The 25,096-nt window shown below is 41.3% G+C and overlaps 1 protein-coding gene across 2 annotated transcripts; it reads right to left on the reverse strand.

Moving 5' to 3' along the window:
• wars2 (tryptophanyl tRNA synthetase 2, mitochondrial) lies at positions 1 to 24,683 on the reverse strand. 2 transcript variants are annotated; one of them, XM_079664008.1, is made up of 6 exons: positions 24,555 to 24,683; positions 11,362 to 11,622; positions 7,824 to 7,904; positions 6,519 to 6,601; positions 5,176 to 5,294; positions 1 to 1,284 (listed from the first exon to the last, which is right to left on the reverse strand). In XM_079664008.1, the coding sequence occupies exons 1-6, from the start codon at positions 24,657 to 24,659 to the stop codon at positions 836 to 838; spliced, it is 1,098 nt and encodes a 365-aa protein (XP_079520134.1). In that variant the 5' UTR covers positions 24,660 to 24,683; the 3' UTR covers positions 1 to 835. The 2 variants fall into 2 exon arrangements, with proteins under 2 accessions (XP_079520134.1, XP_079520135.1); XM_079664009.1 differs by having other exon boundaries at positions 1,247 to 2,697.
• Between the last annotated feature and the right edge of the window lie 413 nt (positions 24,684 to 25,096).

Below are 25,096 nucleotides of genomic sequence, written 5' to 3' on the forward strand. Positions count from 1 at the left end.
TTCACTCATTTATCATTGGTTTTTATTTAACCTCTCTGTTGTGCATGACGGACACTGTTCAAGACCTGTATGACTATATAAGTTACGTCTTTGAATATATTGTTCTAAAGTTTCCTAGATTTTAGTGGCACGGCAGATTGGCTGAGAGCCGTTAGCATCAAGAAGCATAAAGACAAGATACTGTAAAGAATAGCATGTGGTATTCTGGAAAACACATACATTTAAAACTCCAAAGACAATTAGATAAATAAGTAGCAGAGTCTTAAAAAGACGTGTACATGTGCAGAAACAAAAAGAGACATGTTGTCTTGTTTGGATGGAGAAGACCAACATTAGCATTGCTTTAAACTACGTTCCCCCCTCGTTCATTTAAATGAGACAAAGAAAGAAGACAAACATAGAGGGCAAAATATCACCAGCAAATCAGTTTCAAGTCATGACGTTTGAGTCCTTTCCACTTCGCTTCCACCACATGTTGCTCTCATGAGTTCCAGCCTTGAACATCCTGGAGATGTTAACAGTCACAGGAATACAACTTGATGTCAGCAGCAGCAGCAGATCTGAGTCCATCATGCAGTTTAGACCCAGCTCTCAAGTCAGACTGAAGCATCCTTTGTGCTCCAGTCAATCCTCACAGTAAACACAGAGCTGATCCCAGATCAGATGCACGCTGAAGGCTCTTTGAGCAGCTTTTCTCTCACTGATTGTTGTTATGTTAAATGTTTGGTGTCCATGTATTGTGTCTTGATATTTGTCACAGGAATACAACGTGATGTCAGCAGCAGATCTGAGTCCATCCTGCAGTTTAAACCCAGCTCTATTCTCCCAGCTCCTCTCAGGAGAAGCCCACCCTCTGCCGGACCTCCCTCAGGACGGGTGCAGCTAACTCTCGCGCCCGGCAGCCCCCCTCCCGCAGCACCCCCTCCAGGTGTTGGGGATCCGCCCTTAGCCTCTGGATCTCCTCTCTGATTGGTGTAACCCTCTGGATCACCGCCTCAGTCACCAGCCTCTTATAAGCCCCCGTGTCCAGCCCGGCGGCCTGAGACACCGCCTCCTCCACGCCGATCATCGCCATGGCAGCGTGCATCGTCACCAGGTTGGACACGCCGGGCCGCGTCTCCGGGTCGAAGGTCACCTCCGAGTTGAAGTCGGTGACGGCGCGACGCAGCTTGAGGGCGATGTCGTCCGAAGAGTCCGTGAGGCTGATGGTCGCCATGGCGTGCGGGTCAGATTTGGACATTTTGACTGAAGGGTCGCGGAGGGATTTGACCTTTCGTGTAGAGCCTGAAGGAGGAGATCAGATCAGGAAATGTGTTAGTAGGATGAGAAAAATAATATTAAACACAATATATTAACTTCAAAGCAAGACGTCTACTATAGTTTATAAATGTATGTCGATATCTTGTATTTAGTAAACATTTTGTATCTGGGTCTTCAGCACGTGCACCACAGACCATGATGACCAAACTGTCTAAAAACAGGTTAAGAGTCAATAAGTGAATGGTGTAATATCTGTGACTATATCAAGAGATTGTATTGGATGTCTGAAGCCTTTTCTTGCAAGTTAACGCCCAAAATAATTCGCTCCTGCCTCCAGTCTTCCTTGAGCCATCCTGAAATAATACAATATACAAAACCACCGGTTAAGTTTGACAGATTGCAAATATCCTTCTAAGTCGTGTACGTTGTTTATCTATTCAAATCACAAAACTCAGCTGTAAGAATCAGAGTGAGGGAAAAACATTTTAGTTAATAATACAAATAAGTAGAATCCTACATCCTTTTGTATGTGCATCTTATAGGAATATTAATTGTAAATCAAAAACAAGATGTCGATTCAGAGCTCTGTAGAGTGTCAGCAAATCATCTCCTCAGATTGCATGTAACCCTGACAACAACCTCCACCAATCAGAGGGCAGGGAGGCCTGCGTTTAGCCAAAAGAAAGTCCACAAAGCATTCCTAACTTAACGAGAGTACAATAATAACTGAAGGGAAACCCAAATGAACGTGTAAGCATTTGGATGTTATTGTATTTTGTACATTGTAATTGTGAATAGATCTCCAGTAAACAAACGTATTGTTTAGGGAGAATTTGTTCAAGCACTCGTTCATTGACTCTGTAAAGACATTTCCTTGGGAACTAGTCAAGTCCATTTGTTTTACAATCTGTACAATATATAACATATGACTCTGTCCTTGGACCGTTACAGCGCACGAGGAAAACCCCCCCCCCCCCCGAAAAATCTTTAGGAAGAGAAACGTCTAAAAGGATCGCTCTCCCAGGACGGACACATGTGCAATACATAAAAGAATGAAAATAAATAAGTACATTTTTAATATCTACTGATGGATTTCGGTCAATTCTTTAAGTTAAGATGTGAAACGCCTCGTGGTTCATCAAGTGAAACGCAGCCAATGTAGACGCTGATTGATTGTGTGTGTGTGTGTGTGTGTGTGTGTGTGTGTGTGTGTGTGTGTGTGTGTGTGTGTGTGTGTGTGTGTGTGTGTGTGCAGCAGACGTCTCTCGGTGTGAAGTGATGTGCAGACTGGGAGATCAGGGATTTCCTTTCCTCTCTTATTTATCATCCCACGTCCTTCCGCCATCTTGCAAGCTCCATCTATTATTCTATCCCATAACAGAAGTCCACATCCTTCCCATGTGCCACATCCTGTTTGTCCCCCGTGAGACGTCCTTACTTCAGGAGGATTAAAAAGGTCTTTGGGTTGGTTTCAAAGGGAAGATGGTGATTGGCAACTTGGAAGAACAGAACATGAAGACAGGATCTGCTAGTTTGAACCACACACACTCACACACACACACACACACACACACACACACACTATGACACACTCACACACACACACACACTATGACACACACGAAACCCCCTTCCCTGAAGTCATCTTGAGGACATCCATTATCACTTTATTATTCTGATACAAGTGGATGAAAATATTTCTTTAATCAAAGCTGCGCTGCACACATGAGTGACTCCATCTTGTGCTTTTATGATGCTGATCATCAGTGAGGATGAAACAGGGCGAGGGGCATGTTAGCCATGTGTGTGTAAACGGTGAGAACATACTGGAAAACACACAGTAATCTTTTCCAAAGTCAAACTGTAATAACGTCATATTGTGTGATACATCTTTTCTGGACGGCCTAATATTTTCCCTGAAAGTCTCATTTTAAAATTTGACCACTATTTAACAAGGAAACATATATAATTTGCAACGGGAGACGTGGCCAAAACGGCAGCACACTAAATTCACACTGTCCCGAAATTGACACCCGATGGACACACGATTAAGGAAATGTTCAAATTCGGCTCTGATCGTAACAACATCGGGCCATTCGTGAGGGCATCTTAAGCCATCGTATGACCGCCGGTGGAGTTTCTCAGGCTCCGGCAGCAACTTCGGGAGCGGTGGCAAAATCTTTGGCATGCCAAAGATGGCTTAAGATGCCCTCACGAATGGCCCGATGTTGTTACGATCAGAGCCGAATTTGAACATTTCCTTTATCGTGTGTCCATCAGGTTGTTTTATTGCATAACAAAATCATTAAACATATTATGTAAATAACCCAATTTGTGTTCTGTGAAACTAAAAAGGATATAATATATTATTTTGAAGGCGAGGAAGTTGTTGTTGCTATGGAAACAACATGACGGAGAAAACTTAATATCTTCTACATATAAAGACGGATAAAGTAAAGAACAAAGTCTGAAGATATCAGTACAGTATCATAATACTTTAACATAATTGTTTTTGTTACTTTCGTTGCAGTTGTATTTCTTAAATGTAATGTAAATGTTGCCTTCGTGTGGTTCGGGGCCATCCGAAATTCACAATTCCATATTCGTGTGTCCATCGGGTGTCAATTTCGGGACAGTGTGACAGGGGCGTTAAGCATAGAAATAAAAAGAAATACGAGTTCCCCCTTTAAAAGTTGTTCCACAGATTATTCCCAGTTGCTGAGGCAGAGGAAATGAAAGCTTTCATCACTATCCAAGAAATAGCAAAATGCTGCTAAGATAAATCTTATCATGTGAGGAAATGAAAGTAGAAGGAACTCTGTGAGCATCACTGAACACAGAGAGCGAGGCATGAAGGAGCAGGAAACATATTGGAAGAAATAATACAAATCAGATATTGTAGTTTTTGCATCTTTCAAAAAAAACAGCAGACTACTTTACTTCTGAGAAATGTTCATTCTAGAATCTTTCTTTGGGGATATGATATGTCAATAAGTAGATAAAGGGGCGTTTCTGTAGCATAAGAGTTTAATATAACCCCGACGTACTCGGTTCAAATCTCTCCGGTGACCTCTCCCATCGCTCTCACCGTTCACCTGCCTCGTTTCCTTTTCACATCTCGACTGTTAGCGCTATCTAATAAAGGCTATAATGCCTAAATGTGTTGTTTTGCTCATCGCTGTTTGTCTGCTGGACAAGCTCGGATAGCATCATCATCCAGATGTTTCCAGCTGCTCAAACAGGGCCTGACGGAAATCAATGGCGTCAGTCTCTTGTATTTACAGAAGAACAAAAAAAAACACGCTGTAATCTGCTCAGCTAAAAGTAAAAGTATCTTCTAGATTGTTACGGCTTTCATTCTTGCAAAGTGCTCACTTCGTGCTTGTTTCAAGACACACTCTCATTCTTAGAAAATAACTGATTTCTAATAAAACTTCTTGACATATTCTAACTGCATTGGGAGATTATGAAAATAGTTTTTGCAAGGAGAATTGTTTAAGAAAGAAAAGTGCTTCAAGGACTCGTTTTTAAACTAAAAGGATTTTTAAAAAGACGGAGATTTAACCATAAATACCTGTCGCACTCTCTCCATAAATATGTGCAATATAAAAGGTTTGATATCTATTTTTAAAAGCTCCTAAGACTGGGATTTCTTTCAAAGGAGTTTAATGAGCTGTGATGAATTATGGAACACTATTCAAATGTTTTTATTTCCTCTCCACAGAAACAAGAAAGAAATAAAACTACTGAATACTTTTCACATCTAAAAATAAAAAGTGAAAGCTACTGAGCTCCGGCAAAAAAACCATTAGCAAACAGTGATATAACGGAGTGTGTGTGTGTGTGTGTGCCGTTAAGCCTGTAAATGTGTGTGTAGGAGTGTGTGCAGGAGTGTGTGTCGGAGTGTGTCCTCACTGAGCAGCGCTGCGGGTTCGGGGAACAGATCTCCGTAGCGGTTGTTGAAGATCCGAGCGAGATCCTGCGCCAGCTCCAGATGTTGGACCTGATCCTCTCCGACGGGCACGTGAGTCGACCTGAGAGGCGAAGACCAGACACAACGTGAGCTTCATCAAACACTGACTGCACAGGAGAGACAAATAAAAAACACAACCTGATGTGAGCGCGGATCGGAGACTCTGCTGGAGCTCAAGGTCGGATCTTTGGAACTGTCACCGGGAGGAAGTAAACCATTAATATCGTTTTTAATACAATCCAGAAAGCGTAATAGATGGGTTGCTTCTTGCTGTCTTTACTTACTACGCAGGATATTAAGCCTTCTATGTTAGATGGTTCGAATAGAAAGCACGGAGGAGAAATATTTGCAGCTTGGTTTTTCTTTATTATTGTGGAAACAACGGCGTAAAATAATCCAAACAACAAGCGATCACCAACTCATCACCAGGCGCTTTCTCTCCAAACCACAGTAAGCCAGCTTGTCTTACTGCATTTGTTATATATTAAGGGCGGACTCATATCACTTAATTAAAAAATATTTGTGTGGTTAATTTTTGTTGGCGTTTGTCCACATTTGGGGATATCCGTGAGTTAGATTTCTTCCCACAACCCATACAGTGGATGGATAATCATGAAAGGAATTTGGCATTTTAAAACAATCTGGTTCTGAACCGGACGGTCCCACATGTGTGTGTAATCCAACAATAAAAATGTCTGCATAACGGGCAAATAAATCTGCATGGAAAGCAAAGGGTTGCATCCATTTCTAGGGGGAATATAGATCATGGAAAACAACATTTTTATTGACGAGGGAAGAAAATGATTTCTCGGATTTCCTGGAGTCTGAAAGTCTGGAATATATGGATGTTTAAGAATAAATGAAACACGCAAAGAGAAGGCCTTCTTTGTACGGAGAAAAGATGAAACGGCTTCGTTAACGGAGCTAAACACACCATGATTCTCAATGCAGCTGCAGGTCACGTTCTTCAGAGACCCCGAGTTCTCTGAACAACACACACACACACACACACACACACACACACACACACACACACACACACACACACACACACACACACACACACACACACACACACACACACACACACACACACACACACACACACACACACACACACACACACACACACACACACACACACACACACACACACACACACACACACACACACACACACACACACACACACACACACACACACACACACACACACACACACACACACACACACACACACACACACACACACACACACACACACACACACACACACACGTCTCACTTGTAGAGGAGAATGTCTGCAGCCTGGAGGACGGGATACGTGAAGAGACCGACACTGCCCTCATTCTTCTGTTTGCTCTTCATCTAAGGAGAACGCAGAGGAAGGGAATAAAGAAGCAAGTTCAATATGCAGACGGGAAATTAAATAATAAAAAATACAAGAGCGGCAGCGGGGAAAGACTGACTCAAGTTGATTTGTTTCATTGCCATGGAAATAGACATTTTCACTTTTTCGCCTCATCGATTCTCAGACAAACTGGTACGGATGAGTTGACGTGACATTTTACAGCGTGTTCAACATCAGCCCATGTGTGGGGAAAACCAAAAGGAGTTTTCTACTTAGAAACAGGAACTGCTGACCCTCTCACTTGGTTTTTATTATACTAAATGTGGCTGGGGGATATCACTGTAATTGTAATGCAATAGGGATGTTTGATAAATGCTGGGAATTCAGATAAGAGTTGAAAAGGTGTTGTTCTTTTACAACGTTTAATCCGAAGTCAAGCACATCTGAAGTGATAATTAAATCAGCATGGTATGTTAAGGAAGATAGAGGGGGTCCAACCTTTGTAGAAATATAATATGAATAATAATCACAGTTTATGTTATTGGCTGTAAAAGAAACAAACGTCATCTTCAGATTGTTTGATTTGGCTTAAACATTGCTTTCACAGAAATCAAAAGCTAGTTAGTATTTCATTGAGCTATGAAATAAATACTTTTCATCTCCAGTTGAGGAAGCAGTTAGTCAGAAACAGATCCAACCGCATCGAGGAACTGGATATTAGGGTTGGACTGATTGCATTTCACATCAACCCATTCAAAATATTACTTGGCATTATCTCTCCATGATGACAGTCTATACAATTTGAAGGGAAGAAACAGTTTTAATATATAGGTTTTTCATCTGTAAAGCAAAGCATAATTAAGCCGCTTCGATATATATATATATCTCAAGGCTGGAGACTAAGGGGTTAAAGTTGTATAGTAGCTTTTTCTGATACCCCCAATATTTCCAAGCAAGGCATTAGGAAATGAAAAATACACTTTGGAAAACAAGTATTTTCATAAATGTTGAATTTCTGAGTTGTATTAATTGATGTTTAAATCTGCTGTATATGCAGATGTTTTAGTAGCTTTGGATGGAAGCAAGTGAGAAAAGTCATTAATACACAAGACAGAGAGTAGTTTCAGGTCATTATTTAGTAAGTGCAGTTACCTTCAGAAGTTGTACTTTGCTACATACTGCATGCTCAAATGTAATCCTTTTGAGTTTGTTTATTTGTGAGTGTGTGCAGAGTCTGACCTTCCACTGCGGCAGGTGTCGGAGGCGGGGCATGGAGGTCAGACAGCCGAGGATCCAGGAGAGCTCAGCGTGCTCCGACACCTGCGGGGGGGGGGTATTATTATTATTATTATTATTATTATTATTATTATTATTATTATAAGCTGCTATAACTTGATTACACTAGACCATATGGTAAAGTGTGATTCTGTTTTAGTTCATCTTGGATTATTAACCATTTTCACCGTTCATGTGTTCATATGTCTTGCTCTATAGGTCTCAGGTCTACGAGAACTTCTTCTTTATCGGAGTGTAAGTAAATCACAAGCACCTGCAAATGTTTTGTCTCATCAATCGGGAACTCATATTCGTATAAAACCTATTCCTGTGAAATATGGATCCAGTAATTCATGTTGTTACTAAAGAAAACCAGATAAACATTGCACCCTGCCATCTGATTTTCACGTATAAGGACTACATTGTTATTGTTGCTGCTGCTGTAGTGTGCAGTTTTTATTTGGCATTTCTATTATTAATGTTGGTCTATGTAGGGATGGATTAAGGAAAGTGCATACGTGTTAAAATATAATACTAATTTTAAACAATAGGCAATTAACACCATCCATGCATATTTAGAAATGGACACATGTACTCTATGTCGAACTTTATTTAGTACCTCGTAACCTCAGAGCAGCATAGGAAAATAAGTGGAAGAAATGATGGAGCAGTCAGATTAGACAAGCAGATGAATGGGTGAGGGGTGTGTGACAGGAGGAGGGTGACTCTGTAGCGCCTCCGAGTGGCAGAGAGGAGAACTGCTTCTTCTCTCCACTCCTCACACCTGGTCACATCTGTGTCTACTGTCATCTCAATTAGAAATAATAGATTATTATGCGCCTCATCATGTTCACTGATTCATTTAGCTTTTATTAATCTAGTGAAAGACTGGAGCTGCCCGAGATATCTACACTGATCTTAACAAGTGTCAACAAAAGTACACTCTTACAATACATTAACATACATATTTACAGTTTATAAATACATTAAATACACAAATAGTAGTAAGAATTAGTGAATAACATCCACAGGAAACCAGCCAGGATCAGATTTGGTCACTTTGTGGGTTATTAATTTAAGTATCTTATGATCATCGGTACACTTAAACTCGAGCCATCATCGTTTCATCGTCTGCTTTTATCAGGTGTGTTTGTTTTATAGTGATGATTTTAAATAATAAGTTAGTTTGAATTAACATGTGGTCGAATAAATAAGTGTGTGTGTGTGTGTGTGTGTGTGTGTGTGTGTGTGTGTGTGTGTGTGTGTGTGTGTGTGTGTGTGTGTGTGTGTGTGTGTGTGTGTGTGTGTGTGTGTGTGTGTGTGTGTGTGTAACATCATGCAAATTAAAGTTTATGGACGGTGGCTACATTGCCTTCACTGGCTCTTTCTCTCGTCTCTTGAAAAGCATTGTGGGCAGCGTGACATAAAGCAGGATTTGGGGTGTAAATGCAGGTGGTCGTGTTCATTACACCCTGCAGACAGACAAGAGATGGGACAGATGTGAGTGACAGCGCAGAAATAGGCTTTGGATATGGTTTAAGGTGCAATAAAACGTATTCAAAAGCTGAGGAAGGACAGGGTCTCCATTCATGCTGCAAGGCAGGAATGCAACACAATCGTAGATATGCTAATGATACGGATCATATGGACATCGCACTGATTTCTATTAAGCAGGAACGGAAACAGATCCTCTAAAGAAGGCATTTGAGAGAACAGCTAAAAGTTGGACCTGTGCCGTAAATCCACTTTCCTTCTCAATACTTCGATAAACACCAGAGGAACTGAGGATGTGCCGGTTCATTCCCTTCCTTTTTGATACCACTGACTTCACTTCACAACCACATTTTTCTTTCTTCAATGAAGTGGAGTATTTGTTTGGGCAGTTGTTTTGTTTTTACACGTGGAGCAGGCGTGCTCAACAGGAAGGTCTCAGCGCTGCCAAGTTATGTGGCATCAAGCTAAACGGGAATAAAAATAGGACTGTGTGTGTGTGTGTGTGTGTGTGTGTGTGTGTGTGTGTGTGTGTGTGTGTGTGTGTGTGTGTGTGTGTGTGTGTGTGTGTGTGTGTGTGTGTGTGTGTGTGTGTGTGTGTGTGTGTGTGTGTGTGTGGACAGATACACAGATGGATTGAACTCACACACACTCTCTCACACACACTTCAGCTTCTAAACATGTGGTTAAGAAAAGAAAGCGCAGTATCGAAGGAAGGAACAAACAGCTGTTCTGATTTCTCTCTGTGAATTTAGACGTGACATCTTTCATCTGCTGAAGTGCTTCAAATGTTAAGACTGTCATTCGCTTCTCCTTTTATTTATGTGGCCAAAGCCAGATTTAATGCCGGGTTATTGAGGCATGTGTTTTTATAGCCTCTGCAAACAGTGGAGATAAGAATCAGGAGCGATTAAATCAGCGTTTCTGGGGTTGACTGGCTCACTCTTCGGCAGGTAAACATGTCAGCAGGAAAATAAACAGTGAACGATGTCCAACTGACTACCTGCCAAACTCGTAAATAACATAACATCTGATTTCTAAAAGAAGTGAAGAGAGTACTGTACTAACAAACTTGCACATGAGCCCACAAGTGTATTTATCATGCTAATGTTTTGTTTAACAGCAACATGTGAAGTAAATGTGCCGACATGAAATATATGTGTGTGCAGAAACATGTCAGGCAATAACGATACATTACTCTCTTGAAGTTTGCAATTGATATGCAATCAAACGACACCTTACTTTAGCATATGTGTTAAAAAGATTGACATTGTACAATGCACAGTAAATGCTAACAGTTTCTATTCGGCTGATTATCTACTTGACTTTTCCAATGTAGCAACAGAAAGGACTTTAACATGCATAACACAATCTCATCTTGTAATGAAACACAGCAGATAAATACAACTCATTGAAACTGAATGTTCAGCCACACATGACCTCATAACTATCAAAGCACATTAGCAGTACATGGTCATCGAAGGCCTGTTTCTTTGAAAACCGTAAAAGTCATGGTAACATTTGGAATTTGTATCCTGCTAAATAAGAGGTTTCATTCTCACTATCAAAAAGAAAAAACTCAAATCACGTTTGTACAATTGAGCCTTTTAGGAAGCCAACTCCTGCTCTCTGCTGCACTTTCTCAATGCATTGCGGTGCACCTGTGTGTGTGGTTTGAATTGACACTATCCTCCTTTTAATGCACAATGTCATCGTTGTACCTTTAATCTAAATGTATTTTTTACATGTCTACTATATGCTATTTTTAGTTTGTTTTTATTTGACTGGTAACTCTATTCTGTGTGATATACATTTTCAGTGAAATGTCTATGTAAAGAACTTTGAACTGCACTTATTGTATGAAAAGGTGCTATACAAATACAGATTATTATTATTATTATTATTACAATCTTTCTATGGATTCCTTGCAATGCCAACTTCTGGGTCTACAACTAGTCATTCCTGCACCACTGTATTAAAACAACAGACCCCCCCCCCCCCCCCCGCTCACCTGAGACTGCTGGAAGAGCACGGCTCTCTCCGGGTCGATGCCGCAGGCCAGCAGACTGGCGGCCATGTCCAGGATGTTGCTGCGCAGCTGAGCCGGGTCCTGAGGCTGAGTGATGGAGTGCAGATCCACGATGCTGTAGAGCACGGAGGGGAACTGGCTCTGCAGGGACACCCAGTTCTCCAGAGCCCCCAGGTAGTTCCCCAGGTGGGGGACCCCGGTGGGCTGGATCCCCGAGAACACACGGCCCCCTCCTGCAGGCTCCTGGAGAAGAAGGGGAAGATCTTTATTTGCTTTTATTGTCGTGTGTAGATAGATACAGTGTAGTTATGATAATGAACATCTTAGGTCACACGCTCCTCCAACAGCGCGACACAATAAAACAGATGATAGTGAAAGTAAATCAAATAGAATATAGTAGAAATAGTGCAGAATAGTCGATATACAAGTCATTGGAATATTGATATATAAGTTTTAAACAGATGAATGTTCTTTCAAAAGTTCAGGTGTTTACCAGTCTTTGTTAAAGATATTTGTTTATAGAAGTAACCTTAACAACAGGATGAGTGATGTTTAGCTATTACACACAATGTATAAGCGACCATCAGACACTATACTAAAACCATCAAAGCAGGGACATTATTAAACTGCTTCCATATTTGTTGTTTGAAAATTAAATCATAAGGACAATAAATAAAAATGTCCCTGAATGCAGGACTTTGACTTTTAACAGATTCTCTTTACACTGTAGTATGCAGTAGTGATGCCATATTCAGTGTTTCCCCTAGCATTGTCTTGGCGGGGCGCTGCGCCCTGCCAACGGAGCCCCACCTGAAATTCAAGGTGTTTTTGTTTTTGTTTTGTTTTTAAATATATATATAGCTAGGGATGTCCCGATCACCTTTTTTTGCTCCCGATCCGATTCCGATCATTTGATTTTGACAATTTGCCGATACCGATTTTTCCCGATCCGATCTTTATGCAATGCATTAAGAGAAAAAAAAAAGCATTCAAGTTGTCCCTTAAGGTTATTATTTTATTTAAATTGGATATTCTATCCAACACGGATATAGCTTCTTTCTTTCACAGCAGCATTGGATCAGTTCAGTTGTGCAGCATTGGATCCAAACAAAATAAAGCTTTCAGTACTCGTTAGCTTACTGCTACAATTAGACACTGCGCCCTGCCCACTCTGTTGCCAGATTTGAGAGAAATAAGCAACCAGGTCTATGAAAACAAGCCCCAAAGAAACAACACATACATGATGTTGAGTCATTTGAAACCAAAACTAAGGCCTCAGGATGACTTTAAGACTTGAACATGGTCATTTTTGTTTTGTAACATTGAATACAACATTTAAAAAAAGTATTTAAAAAAAAAAGAAGAAAAAAAAAAAATCCCGATCCCCGATTTTTTTTCTCCCGATTCCGATCTTTTGAAAATCACGTGATCGGCTCCGATCCCCGATCACGTGATCGAATCGGGACATCTCTATATATAGCACCAAATTGCAACTGAAGTAATCTATCTACGGTCACTTTTCATATTGAGCATGTGCTCTTTTATTACTGTACTTTATTACTTTTTAATGTACAAATACTTTGTTACTGTATGATATCAATAACAATAATCCACAGCTCCTCTCTCTGCTCCAGAGGATAAAACAAATGTCGGGCCATCATTGGGGGGGTACCCGAGCAGCACCCTGCCAAGGCAGTAAACCTCAGGGAAACACTGATATTTATATATGTTTTTAACAGAAGTAAAAAGCTAGCGTATGGCTATGAAGAACTACATGACGTCGCATTTCCTCCTTATTTCCGGCACAAAAAACATTGACTTTGAGACAACGTAACACAGAAGTGCTAAAATGCTGTACAACATCAGAGTGCTTCTTCAGGCCAAGAGAGAACACACAATAAGGGACAGAAAAAAAAAAAGTCTGAAAAATGGTGAGGAGGAGAGAAAGGGTGAAGGTGAAAAGGTGGGAACGCCTGCGGACACTGGAGTGTAAGTGTTAAACTTTTTACAGGTTGCAGGCCAGCAGCGGTCATGCTTGAGTTACAGAGATGCTAACTCCATGGCTAGCACCTCTGTTCTCCCCCAAACACGTCCAGCACGAAGAATGCATCACCTCGCAGGCCAACAATAACAATGAACCTCCGTCCAGCCAACTCCAAGGCCTCTGTGACCACAACGGGGAGGACAGTGGAAGAGGAGAGGGGAGGCAGAAGAACCACTGAAATAATATACAACACGAAAACCCCCATAAGAACCTTATTACAGAGCTGGAGCTAAAATGGCAGGAGGAAGATCACTCGTTGTGTTTGTATCGTTGGGAAAACATTGTGTTTCTCTTTCGTGTTTCGCCAGACCGCCAAATTTCTCCGGGCATCGATCCACTCCGCTGAACCTTGGCTTTCAATTGGCCCAGCTGGAACAAAGTCTTAACCACAGCTTGTGGCACAAAGCTCCACAAGATACAATTAGAGGGCAAGCAGAGCGGCACCTGTCATGAGACGTGAAACCCACTGGCATCTCAAATCTGGGGCTTCCTCACCAGAGCCGTTACACAGTAGATTAGGACTCTGACAGAGCAGAAACACACAGAGACAGAGGCTTGGTGTTTGTGTTGGGCGGTTAGAAAGACAAAGTGTTTGAGGCCTGGGTGACGCACACTTCCCTGCCCACCGTGGAGTTCAGTTCCCGGCAGAGGTGCGGTGCTAAGGCTTGGCCGGTTGCTCCGACTCTCAGCTGTGAAGGTGGTGAGAGATCAGGGTGTTGGAAGGTGGAGTATTTAGGATAGATAATATGAACCCACACGTATAACGGGTAGAATTACATATTAGGTTTAAAAATAATGGTTTACTGAGCGGCCATAATGATGCTGCTCTGGATTTAAAAAAACAAAAAGGGGGCTGTGTGGTAGGTTTGTCAGTTCAGGTAGTGTTGAAGATAAAAGTATTGTTAAGCACAATATGTCCCGAATATAAATTATTATTAGATGCATGATTTGATGTTTCTAAGATTATAAAACTATTTTTAAACAGTATGTGCATTAAACGCCTCGATTGGACTCCTTTGTTTACGTACGTAACATAGTGACATCACTATGCAACACTACCACTATTGGCTAGTGCTCCAACACATAGTAGGTGGAGACACTACATACAAAAACCTTTGAATAGGGCCCCTTTAACTTCTTCAACACCCTACATGGAAAGTCAGTTGTTAAAAAAAAGATATCACAGTCAACTGAGGGGACATAAATATTGGCTTTGATGGCAATCCAACACATTTGTTGAGACAACATCTTAAGTTGATATTGTGGTTTAATCACCTTTAAAGATAATGACCCACAATCCTGATGAGTTTGTTTCCGTGTGACTTGTTTTAGTTTGAGATGAGCTAACGGGTTGTAAACAGCAGCAGCTGGACACAGGAGACGTTTTGAAGCACTCCCCAAAAAACCCATGGGATCTCTGTTATCACCTCGAATCTGACTGCCGATCATATGTTCCCCCGCTGCACTCTTCAAGGTTATCACAACTAATCATTCAAACCTGAAGCTTTCAGAGGATATCATCTTCAGTCGCTGCTGAGGAATCGGTTATCTTGACATCTAGCTGAGCTACATCACATTCAATCTGACTGAGGGACAGACTCAGCGCAGCCTGAGATCAGATAACAGCTGCTCTCTTACCAGCGTGGCCCACAGCTCCTCAATCTCTCAGCCTAAAGGGATCGAATAACAACTGTTCTGAGGCCAGCGTGGTCCACAAAGTCTCCATCTACTGGCCTGAGGGAGCCGGCCGCTGCCCGGCCAGAGAGAGGCAGGAAGGAACTGGGTGCTTATGTCATTACCGACGGGGTAATTGCACTGGAGTGCCATTGATGCTGAGAGCCTCTTAAGAGGTGTCAGGATAGATTTGGGTGTGGACGGGGCCCCGAGTCTGGCTCATGTGTGTTCTCACCTCGAGCTGACACGCCAAACGCATGTTCCCCCTCTGCTGCGGCCCCCGGGGGAAGCCATTAGCCATGCAGACATGGTAATGGTGTCATTTGAGCCAATCGAGTGTCAAATGAGAGTCAACGCCGCGGCTAACTAGCCACTGGGCAATGGAGCTATCACGCATAACGCTACACTTCAGCAGACACCAGCCAGGGCTGCTGGTCAGAGGAGAGACTCTTTAAACATGGGCCTCTGCAATGTTTGGGAGTGAAAGTAGGTTATGTAAAGAAGTAAACTAAATACTGCATGATGACAGAGGATACAGCAAATATTGCAAAGCAATTATTGTTAGTAAAGAATGCTGCACAGCAAATATAGGAATAATAAGAAATCATCATCTAGTGTTCTTTTGCTATTGACCATATTAAATGTTGTTTTAAGAATGCAAATCAAATCTGATTACCTCTAAAAATGTAAGTACAGATGAGGTCAGAAAACATTTGTGGTACAAAATAAAATGCGACTGGTTCTAAAAAAGTTATTGCATTTCATCCTTAGGAAGACATTAATGTCTGTAACAAATCTAATGGAAGTTTTACTCAAATCCACAAAAAGTTGGCACTCTTGTGACATCAAAGGAAAAGGCAGGGGATGACCAAAGTCATTTGATGAATCAACTGAAACATGAATACCTGTACCAAATTTGATTGGAAATACATTTCAAAGATAGATATTTAACTCTAATCCAAATATGGCAACCTCTTTGGCACCGGAGTGAAGATGTCAGGAGATGACCATGAAGTCATTAGTATTCATCATATGGGAAACATCAATGTGTGTACTATGTAATGACAAATTGTCCCCGGGGGGTCGCGAGAACCCGAGTGGGGGTCGCGAGATGATTACAAAATAAAAACGGGAAAAAAAGAAAAAAAAGAAAAATTGATTAATTTTTTTAATAATTGTAATAATAACATTTGCATAGACATTTTCAGGGGCGGACTAGCCATCTGTATAATTTCCCCGCAACGAGGCTCTCTTGTCCCCCCCCCCCCCCCGTCGACAGGGGGTCGCCACTTAACACGACTGTTATTTTGGGGGTCGCGGGTTGAAAAGTTTGGGAACCCCTGCAATAAAAGATATATTGATGTGGACCAAAGAAGTAGACCAATCAGAGGATAGAACGATATTGTCAAGGAAAGCATAACTTGAAAATGTCAATTATAAGCTGAATTATGTCTGCTGAATTTTACAGCAGGCAGGACTCCATTCTCAGCAACGAGCTCAATGTAAACTAAATACTGTCCGTTTTGATTGGACATAATAACTATTATATAAGATATTGACCCTTCCCCTATCATCTCTTCACTCCCTCTCTCTGCCCGTAAATGACGCGTAGAGAAAGCGGGAAACGCTGGTTGTTCTGTCTTAATATTTGTCTCCGACAGGCTGTGCATCGAAGGTGAAGAAAGCTTTCTTCAACCACGTCTGCCATATGCTTAATCCATTACGCACCATGTGTGTGTGACATTAACGCCAACAGCTAGAAGGTTACGTACACTAAAAGGCCATGTTTTCACACTTGCAATACCTTTCCGGGGAATATGCGTGTACATTTGTCTGTGCTTGTACGTGTATGTGTGTGGTGTGGTAACCTCCACAGGGAGAGAGGTCATGTGCAAACATATATGTACGTCCGCACGTGTCGTGGTCTTTGCCTACATCAACATCTTCAAGGTGTGAAAGTCTCTGTACATATGACTTTGACAGTTCATTTCAAAGATGGTGGAAAGAAAAAGTCCATCACGAAGAGACCAGATCCTAACCGCATTATTAAATGGAAAACAACTGTTACACTACATTTGAGAACAAATACACTGTCTTTTTTTTTTGGCGTTAATACTGACTTTCCCACAATACCACTGAGAATCTAGCTCCAGGATTCAATGGAAACATTCATTTCTCTTTCACTTCTGGAAACTGAATGACAAATGTATAACGATGACAAACCCCACTGGGACAAGATGCATAAAACACAGAAGTCTTTTTGCCAGATTTACAAAGCCACGCATTGGGAGTTTGTTAACTCTTACATTTGACAGAGGTTTAACTAGTAATACCCTCAAAATAAACTGTTATTCTACTAAGACTAGGATCACCGACGACACTGAGATACCACATGTAGTTATGTCGTTCTACGATTGGCTCACAAGCCTTGTTTGCAACGACACTGACGGCGACTACACATCTCATACATCAGAACATTCATTTAAGACCCAACTCAATTTTAAATCAATCATAAAATCAATACTTTTATTCTGCAAAGTCAACCTTGGTTTTGCCAAGAAAAAACACATTCATTCGGATTCATATTGTCGTCACTTATAACAAATGGCTGCATTAAGGGCGACACAAAGCTATGTGAGGGGAGAACAGTGAGATATTTTTATCCTACGATTTAACTGCTGCACACCGATTACATTATACTTGTGTGGTTTTCTTTATATACATATTTATTAAGCATAGTTGGAGGGAGCCTGAGATTGAAATAATTCCTTGTGGACTACTGCTTTGGTTGCAGCTTCCAGCATGTTCTACAGCCCCGCTCTGCTCACTGTTATTAATCACAGCCCTGGTTTTGGTTGAGTTAGGACTTGCAGAACAGTGGATTTCTCTCCTCAGATGTGTTCTGGGCTGCTTTGCAGAGCTCATACATCATATCAGAGCCTGCGAGTCCTCGAGTGGCCCACTGACATCTCTCTCACCGAGGAGCTGACGAGCGGAGCCGACGGTCACCACCATTTTTCCTCGCCAATTTCAACACATTTCAAAAACCACCTCTGGGAGCATCGCCGCTCGCCCCGCTGTGAACTACCATCAGCTCTTTGTACGCCAGGGAAGAGATCCAGATCGGAGCGTGGCTGCACCGAGATGCTTCGACAGATGCAGGGGTTTCGCCGCTCTCCCGCTGGGCGTCCTCCACACAGGATCCAGTGTTCCTCCTCTGTCCTGTGCACCCCATTAACACTGGCACCCTGCTGACGTGCACCTACACACACCTCCGCCCACTCTTCAGTATCTTCTTTCTTCATCTCTGTCTTTCTCTCACTTTGGGACCTGTTAACGCTGGCGGCCAACAGAGCTGCACTTCAGTGAGGTATCAAAAAGGAAATGGGGTTTAGTGTTTTACCCCCACTTTATCCCTCTAAGTGTGTGTGTGTGTGTGTGTGTGTGTGTGTGTGTGTGTGTGTGTGTGTGTGTGTGTGTGTGTGTGTGTGTGTGTGTGTGTGTTAAGATAAAGTGGGGCACACCACAGGTTGAAACAAAGTGAATATAACCACATGTATGTATATATAGCATACAAAGGCGAAATTTGACTTCTGGATAAATCAGGAGAAAGATGCAGGTAAAAAGGTTAAAAATAAAAAATAAAAGTGTGACTATATTCCAGTCAAGACTTGTGCAGCTTTCTTCTTTCTCCTCGCAGTGAGTGTGTTGTAGGGGGAGCGGAGGGGAAAGGCCCGAAAGGAGCGTTTGATTAAATCTGCGGTTGACGTGTGGGACAGGTGAGATTGATGAGGTTCCTCTGAGTTTCACACTGTGCGGAGAGCGGGGGTACAGGAACAGAACGCTGCAGTGTGGCGGGCCAGGGCTCGGGGCCCGCTCGCGCCGTGGGGTCCCTCGGCTGATTAATGGGACTGGAGGCCCTTCAAAAACAGCGCTCCCCGCAGACAGGGCCCGACAGCGCTCCAAAAATAACTCGGGCAGGGGAGGCAGCTCCAGAACTAACAGGCTGCAGCTTCTGAAGGAACCAGACTTCAATACAGCCGAGAGGGGCACTGCCTACTCAGACAGGAAGCTTTAATGACCCCTCTCGTTTATAGGAAGTGACAAACACTGACAACTGATATTATCAACTATGGTGTCATATTACCTGCTTATGTAATTTTGGTCAACGAGGATAAGAATGTGCAAGACGTGAAGCCCGCGTCACACTGTCCCGAAATTGACACCAGATGGACACACAAATATGGAATTGTGAATTTTGCACGAAGATGGCCCCGAACTTGGTCAACAGCCAAGCAATAGCCGAAGCACGTACGATGCTTACAGAAGGCCACACGGTGGCACCCGAACCACACACGAAAATATGGTCGTAGACTTTACACATCACACGAAGTAAAGACCAAGATGACACGATTTGACAAGATGCCCTCACGATGGCCTTACGAAGGGCAAAATGGACACACGAATTCAACACGAAAATGAACCTTCGCAAGGTCCTTCGGCAATTTTTTGGCACGCCAAAGATGTTGCCACCGCTCACGAAGTTGCTGCCGGAGCCTGAGAAACTCCACCGGCAGTCATACGATGGCTTAAGATGCCCCTCACGAATGGCCCGATGTTGTTACGATCAGAGCCGAATTTGAAAATTTCATTTATCGTGTTTCCATCTGCTGTCAATTTCGGGACAGTGTGACGCGGGCTTTAAGAAGTACAAGCTTTACACACTGTGACACTAAGGCTCATAATAAAACATTACATTAGAACTGATGGTTCTCCAGGTGCTTCAAAGAATCTCCATGTAGGTTTAAAAGTTGAAATACTCAAAAGGTAAAGAAATGTGATTTTCTACAGACTATCTGCTGAGAGTGTGCCGCAACTCCAGGGGCCGAAAAATAAGGCAAACGCAGCTCGTGCCAACAATAATAGAGACTGAAACTTGAATCTAAAGGATTTTGAAATAATGTTTGTTTGTAGACATTAAAGCACTGAGAAAACTGTGGCGCGCTTACACTGTAGGTGCGCCGCGTTTGGGGGTGCGGTTGCTAGTGGAGCCTCGCAGATGGGGGTGCTGCGGCCCCCTCAGCACCCCCCCTTCCCGCGTCCATGACTGAGCAGTAGGAGTTTGCAACTGGAAAGGTAATACAGAACAAGTCGATTCAACCTGTGTTTTAACCAATTAAAATAAGTTGCTGAACACTGAAGATTACGCAGTGTATGTAAACTAGGACACAGGTGAGTTTATGTGCATTGACTGGACCATGTGACTTAGCATCGAGTTGAAGCATAACTTAAGCAAGATCTACTTGTTTGCAGACGACCCTGTGTTTTCTTTCTCAAACTCCTGTACACTACAACAATATTATCAACAAGTTACAGCTCAGACTGATACACAAACAGCTGTATTTTTTTACAGCCATTTTAATTTTTAAGACTTATGAGCTTAAAACAGAACCACTAACTTAAAACAGAAACTGTACTGTAAGTTCAACTGAGCAGTTTGTCTACAATGTGCCTCTAACCACATGTAAAGCAGCTGAAAAAGCCAACCTCAATTTGTTAGATAAACACATGCATGCTAGTTATACTTGTGTACTTGCTAATTCTTTAAAATAGTCACATTAAATCACTGTTTCCTCCTGCTGTGTTTACAATAGGCACATTTCATTTTAATTCACTTGCAAGAAACAAATCACTGACAGGAGAGCTAATAAGGCAAAAAAAACACAGCAAAAAATAAATGGCAAACACTTCATAAATGTGTCGATATGTAATTATAGTAACACTCAAGGCAAGCAGCTCCTCTCGGTGGAGTCCGGTCATTTCCCCGGTCCGAAACCAGATACTCGGTACGCTTTAATTAAAAGTGTCAGAGGCTCAGCAAAAAGGCCGGGATCAGGAAAAGACTCAAACGCAGGAAAACTGCTAAGATTTGTGGTCGCACAGCTACAGACTGATTCTATAATTCAACTAAGCAAGATATGAATACAAAAAAGAAATATGTTGACATGTGGGATAGTTTTAAGCGTCTGAGTGAGGGGTTTGGCTGGAAAGCGACTATGACAGACCTAATTAAACGGAGGGGACCGCTGAGAATTATCGGGCTTTTTCTGACAGTTGAAAATAAATAGGGCAGTTAATGAACGTCCTCAAAGGGGAGGCCATATTTCCTCGCTCTCGCCAGGCTCTCCCATGTGGAGCGGGAGCAGCTATAATGGTTTTAGCTGACACCCGAGTAAGTGAATTTGGAGCCGAGGAGAACAGAGAGGCAAATTAGAGTCACTTCCTCTTTCCTGTAGCCCCGGGCTGACATGACTGATATCAGTCAATAACGGGACCACAGGCGAGGGGCGGCAGAAGGGAGGCAGAGAGGTTTAGAGGGCCTACACACCTTTCAATTAAAAGCAACAGCTAAACGCAGGTTAAACAACTTCAGCAGCGCCTCAAACATTAAGAAATTAATCATTAATTAATTAATCCAATATTTGGTCAAGATGCCAAATATTTGCTGGTCTTCCAAAGATTATGTTTATGCCATGTCTAGGAGCTTTACTCATTTAAATACAAGACAAGAGAACACATTTTACAAGAGTGAGAAAATCAAAAATACATCTCTTGCTATGGCAGAGGAACGGACATCACTATTCTCAGAAAGTTCATTTTAGACGACGAACATAAAACCAGGCCCCAACTATAGTTAACTGAATATAGAATTATTATTATTTATGACATTCTTACTTTTATTGGCAAACATTTAACTGTTGTGTTGTGACATGTAAAGTAATATATTACTTTTCTTTACTCCAGGTTGTAAGTTATGTGTGTAAGGAGTTATGGCTCAAGCTAATGTGAGTTTTATTTTTGGCAAATCAAAAACCTAAAGACAATTTAGTACTCATGTAAAAAAACTTAAATACATTTCCCAGAATGCAACTCAATAGTGTTGTTTATTAGACATTTCCTTATTATTATATTATTAAAAAGAGTAGTATTTCTTGTGACAGGCCCACAGGTTTTCAATGATAGACCAAACCATACACCTGTATGTCTCGCTGTATGAAAATCTGCTTTTAATCTGCTGAAGTGCAACAAAAATAAACGACCACACTGCAATGAGCTATTGTCAAATTACTACAGGTTATATTTGATATGGAGCACATTATCACCTACATTTACTTACAGGTGACTAGATTAAAAGAAAACAGACAAGGCTGTCTCACTATCACATCGCTCAAAATTGAAAGCATCTGACAAAGATCACACTTCATCTTTGTGTCAGTCCGTTGAGACTCAGAGACTTTTTAAAACACATTTCCAGGGCAGAAAACCCTCCAGTTTGACGCACATCACACCTCGAAACATTGTGAGCCCGCTGGTTTCTGCACTCAGCCGTCCACATTTGGAGAAAATTAAAACAAATGAAAACCAACACTTCATCTCTGATGTTATTGCTGGTAATGAAGCACTGCTGTGATGCTTTCAGAGTCCTCCCCCCACTTCCCCTCTCGTCACACACCTCTCCCGCCTCTCCAGAGACTTTTGCCTTAACAAAACACAGACGGGACGGCAGTGAGCTACATACTGTGTTACAGCTCGTTCATCAATGTGCAGATGCTTGAGGTTTTTAACTGCACCGTAATGCAAGAACAGCTCAATAATTAGCATGGATGTTGTACTGGAACACACTGGTTATTCTTACTCGTGCCGGGGGACTCGTTGTTTGTCTTAACACCCCATTTGCTTCTCGTAGACAGCCGTGCAATGATAGGAAACCCTAAGTGGAATTATAGACGTGTTTAAAAAAGTAAAAAGGTACACTGGAGTGGTGCTACTGAGGATGTGATGTCACAGGCCAGACTAGGAAAGGAAACGGCATTGAATAAACTCGATATAGACAAGGAAAAAAAAGGTTACGGCACAACTGAAAGCTGCTAAAGTTGAGAATGAGCGATTCATGATGTCTGAGTCAAAAGGAAATGCCCATAAAAGAATAATCCAAAAAAGGTGTGATCTAAATTCATAGAGGAACCATTAAGCCATTAAAATGTGGCTAATAATGAATCATAATGTTGAGGTTTTGAGAAACCTCAACCAAAATGGATCACATTTAAATCACGTGATGGCATGTTGTTATTGTTTTTAAATGGAGACCACATTCACCACGACTTTAGTTTATGATTTCCTCCATTTCCCAGAATACCCTTCCCCTTAGGAATTCGGTTTAACAGTGTTTTCTTTTATCTGCTTTCTAGGAAGAAAAATCACTTTTCAGATTCTGAGAAACTCACACCAAAGCTGACAGAAACTGATTTAAGTCTCTGAAAACACTTCCTGCTGTCCGACTAAAAGCAGACCCTAAAATGTAATTTTGCTGCTGCTGCTGCTGGCCAACTTTACATAATAAAAACCAAGAAACATGTGAATGGAGTTCCCACCCAACCCCAGCTGGGCGCAGGACGTGCAGGGCAGAAAACACTCACTCAGCAAAAGGAAAGGCTGTCCAGTTTTTTAAAGAGCAGAGTTTCATTCTGTGTGGTTTTCTTCAACAGAAGGGCCGCACCCAGAATGCACCAGTGATGATTTCTGGGTACATAACTGACCATAACTGATTAAACTCACCACCAGCAGCAGCTATTAACACATTCTTTGTTTGAATTTCTGTTACATGACCACCAGATAACTTGATTCTCCTCTCTTGTAAAAGTTGCCTACTGCAATACATTCCAAAATAATCAATGTTTCCTGATTTATAGCAGCAATCATCTGATATGGGAAAAACAATTCAAGACTAATGATAAATGTCAGATCTTCATAGCTTTCTATGATCAATAAAGAACGTGCGCTACAGGTTAATGAAGTTTGAATAGAAACCTCATGAAAAGGATATAATGTTGATGTAGTAACATTTAATACATTTGATATATATTAAATATACAAAATCCATAATCTGACACACAAGAGATAACTGTTTTCATATATACAAGCAAGTACAACAAACAAGTAATTAAAGTTGACAGATAAATGTATGTACAATATGTGTCTCTGAGTAGAGTAGAACTATACAATTGCATTTATGGAAATACTCCAGTAAAATGCAAGAAAGCCTACTTCCAATCTGCTTCATTACATCACAACAATGTTGCTGTGAGCTGTTTTGTATTTAATAAAAGCTGAAATGGTGCTTTACAGACAGGCAAACTCACTACGACAGATACAAATAGTTTAATTAAAATTAAAATTAAATTACATGTCCTTCACTCGGTTTGAACGAGGAGACAAGCACCGTAATAACGAGTTTCAAATGCTTTTCTATTAAGATAAATTGTTAACAAATAGAAACTGACTGAAACTGTGTCCCAGCAGTCAATGTGGAAACAGGAGCCATAGTAACGGTTCAGTTTGCGTGACAACAACATCTGATCTAAAATAAATATCGCGTAAACAACACATTATGTCGTACCTTGTTTCCCGAGCATGCAGCAGAGCAGAGGAGTCTTTTAGAAGAGTTAAACTTGTGAATTAATCCGAAGAGATGCTTCATATTAGTCCTCACGGGGAGCGCCATCTTGGATAGTGACCTCACAGTACGGTGGCTTTGAAAGGACAAAAGGGAGAGAACAGTGTGTTTTCATTTTATTCACATATAGGATACATTGATTATTATTATGAAATGCTCACGTCATAATAGGGTTGTTTGTTTTTATATATAATAGAGTGATAAAGAAATATATTTATTTTTATTTAAGTATCTATTAAATGTGCATTTATCATCTGAAAACACATTTTTCAAATGTTTTTATTTTATTTACCACTTTATTATGAACATCTATGATGTGTTTGTATATTTTTTTAACAGCTTTCAATTCAATTATATTGTTTTGCACAAACAAAAGCTTTAAAAATGACTATATTAAAAAATAATGGTCAAATGGACTGTACTTATATAGCGCTTTATCCAGTTGTTAAGACCCCTCAAAGCGCTTTACATACTACATGTCATTC

Source organism: Notothenia rossii, assembly GCF_949606895.1.
Source record: "Notothenia rossii genome assembly, chromosome: 2".
Classification (NCBI taxonomy): domain Eukaryota; kingdom Metazoa; phylum Chordata; class Actinopteri; order Perciformes; family Nototheniidae; genus Notothenia; species Notothenia rossii.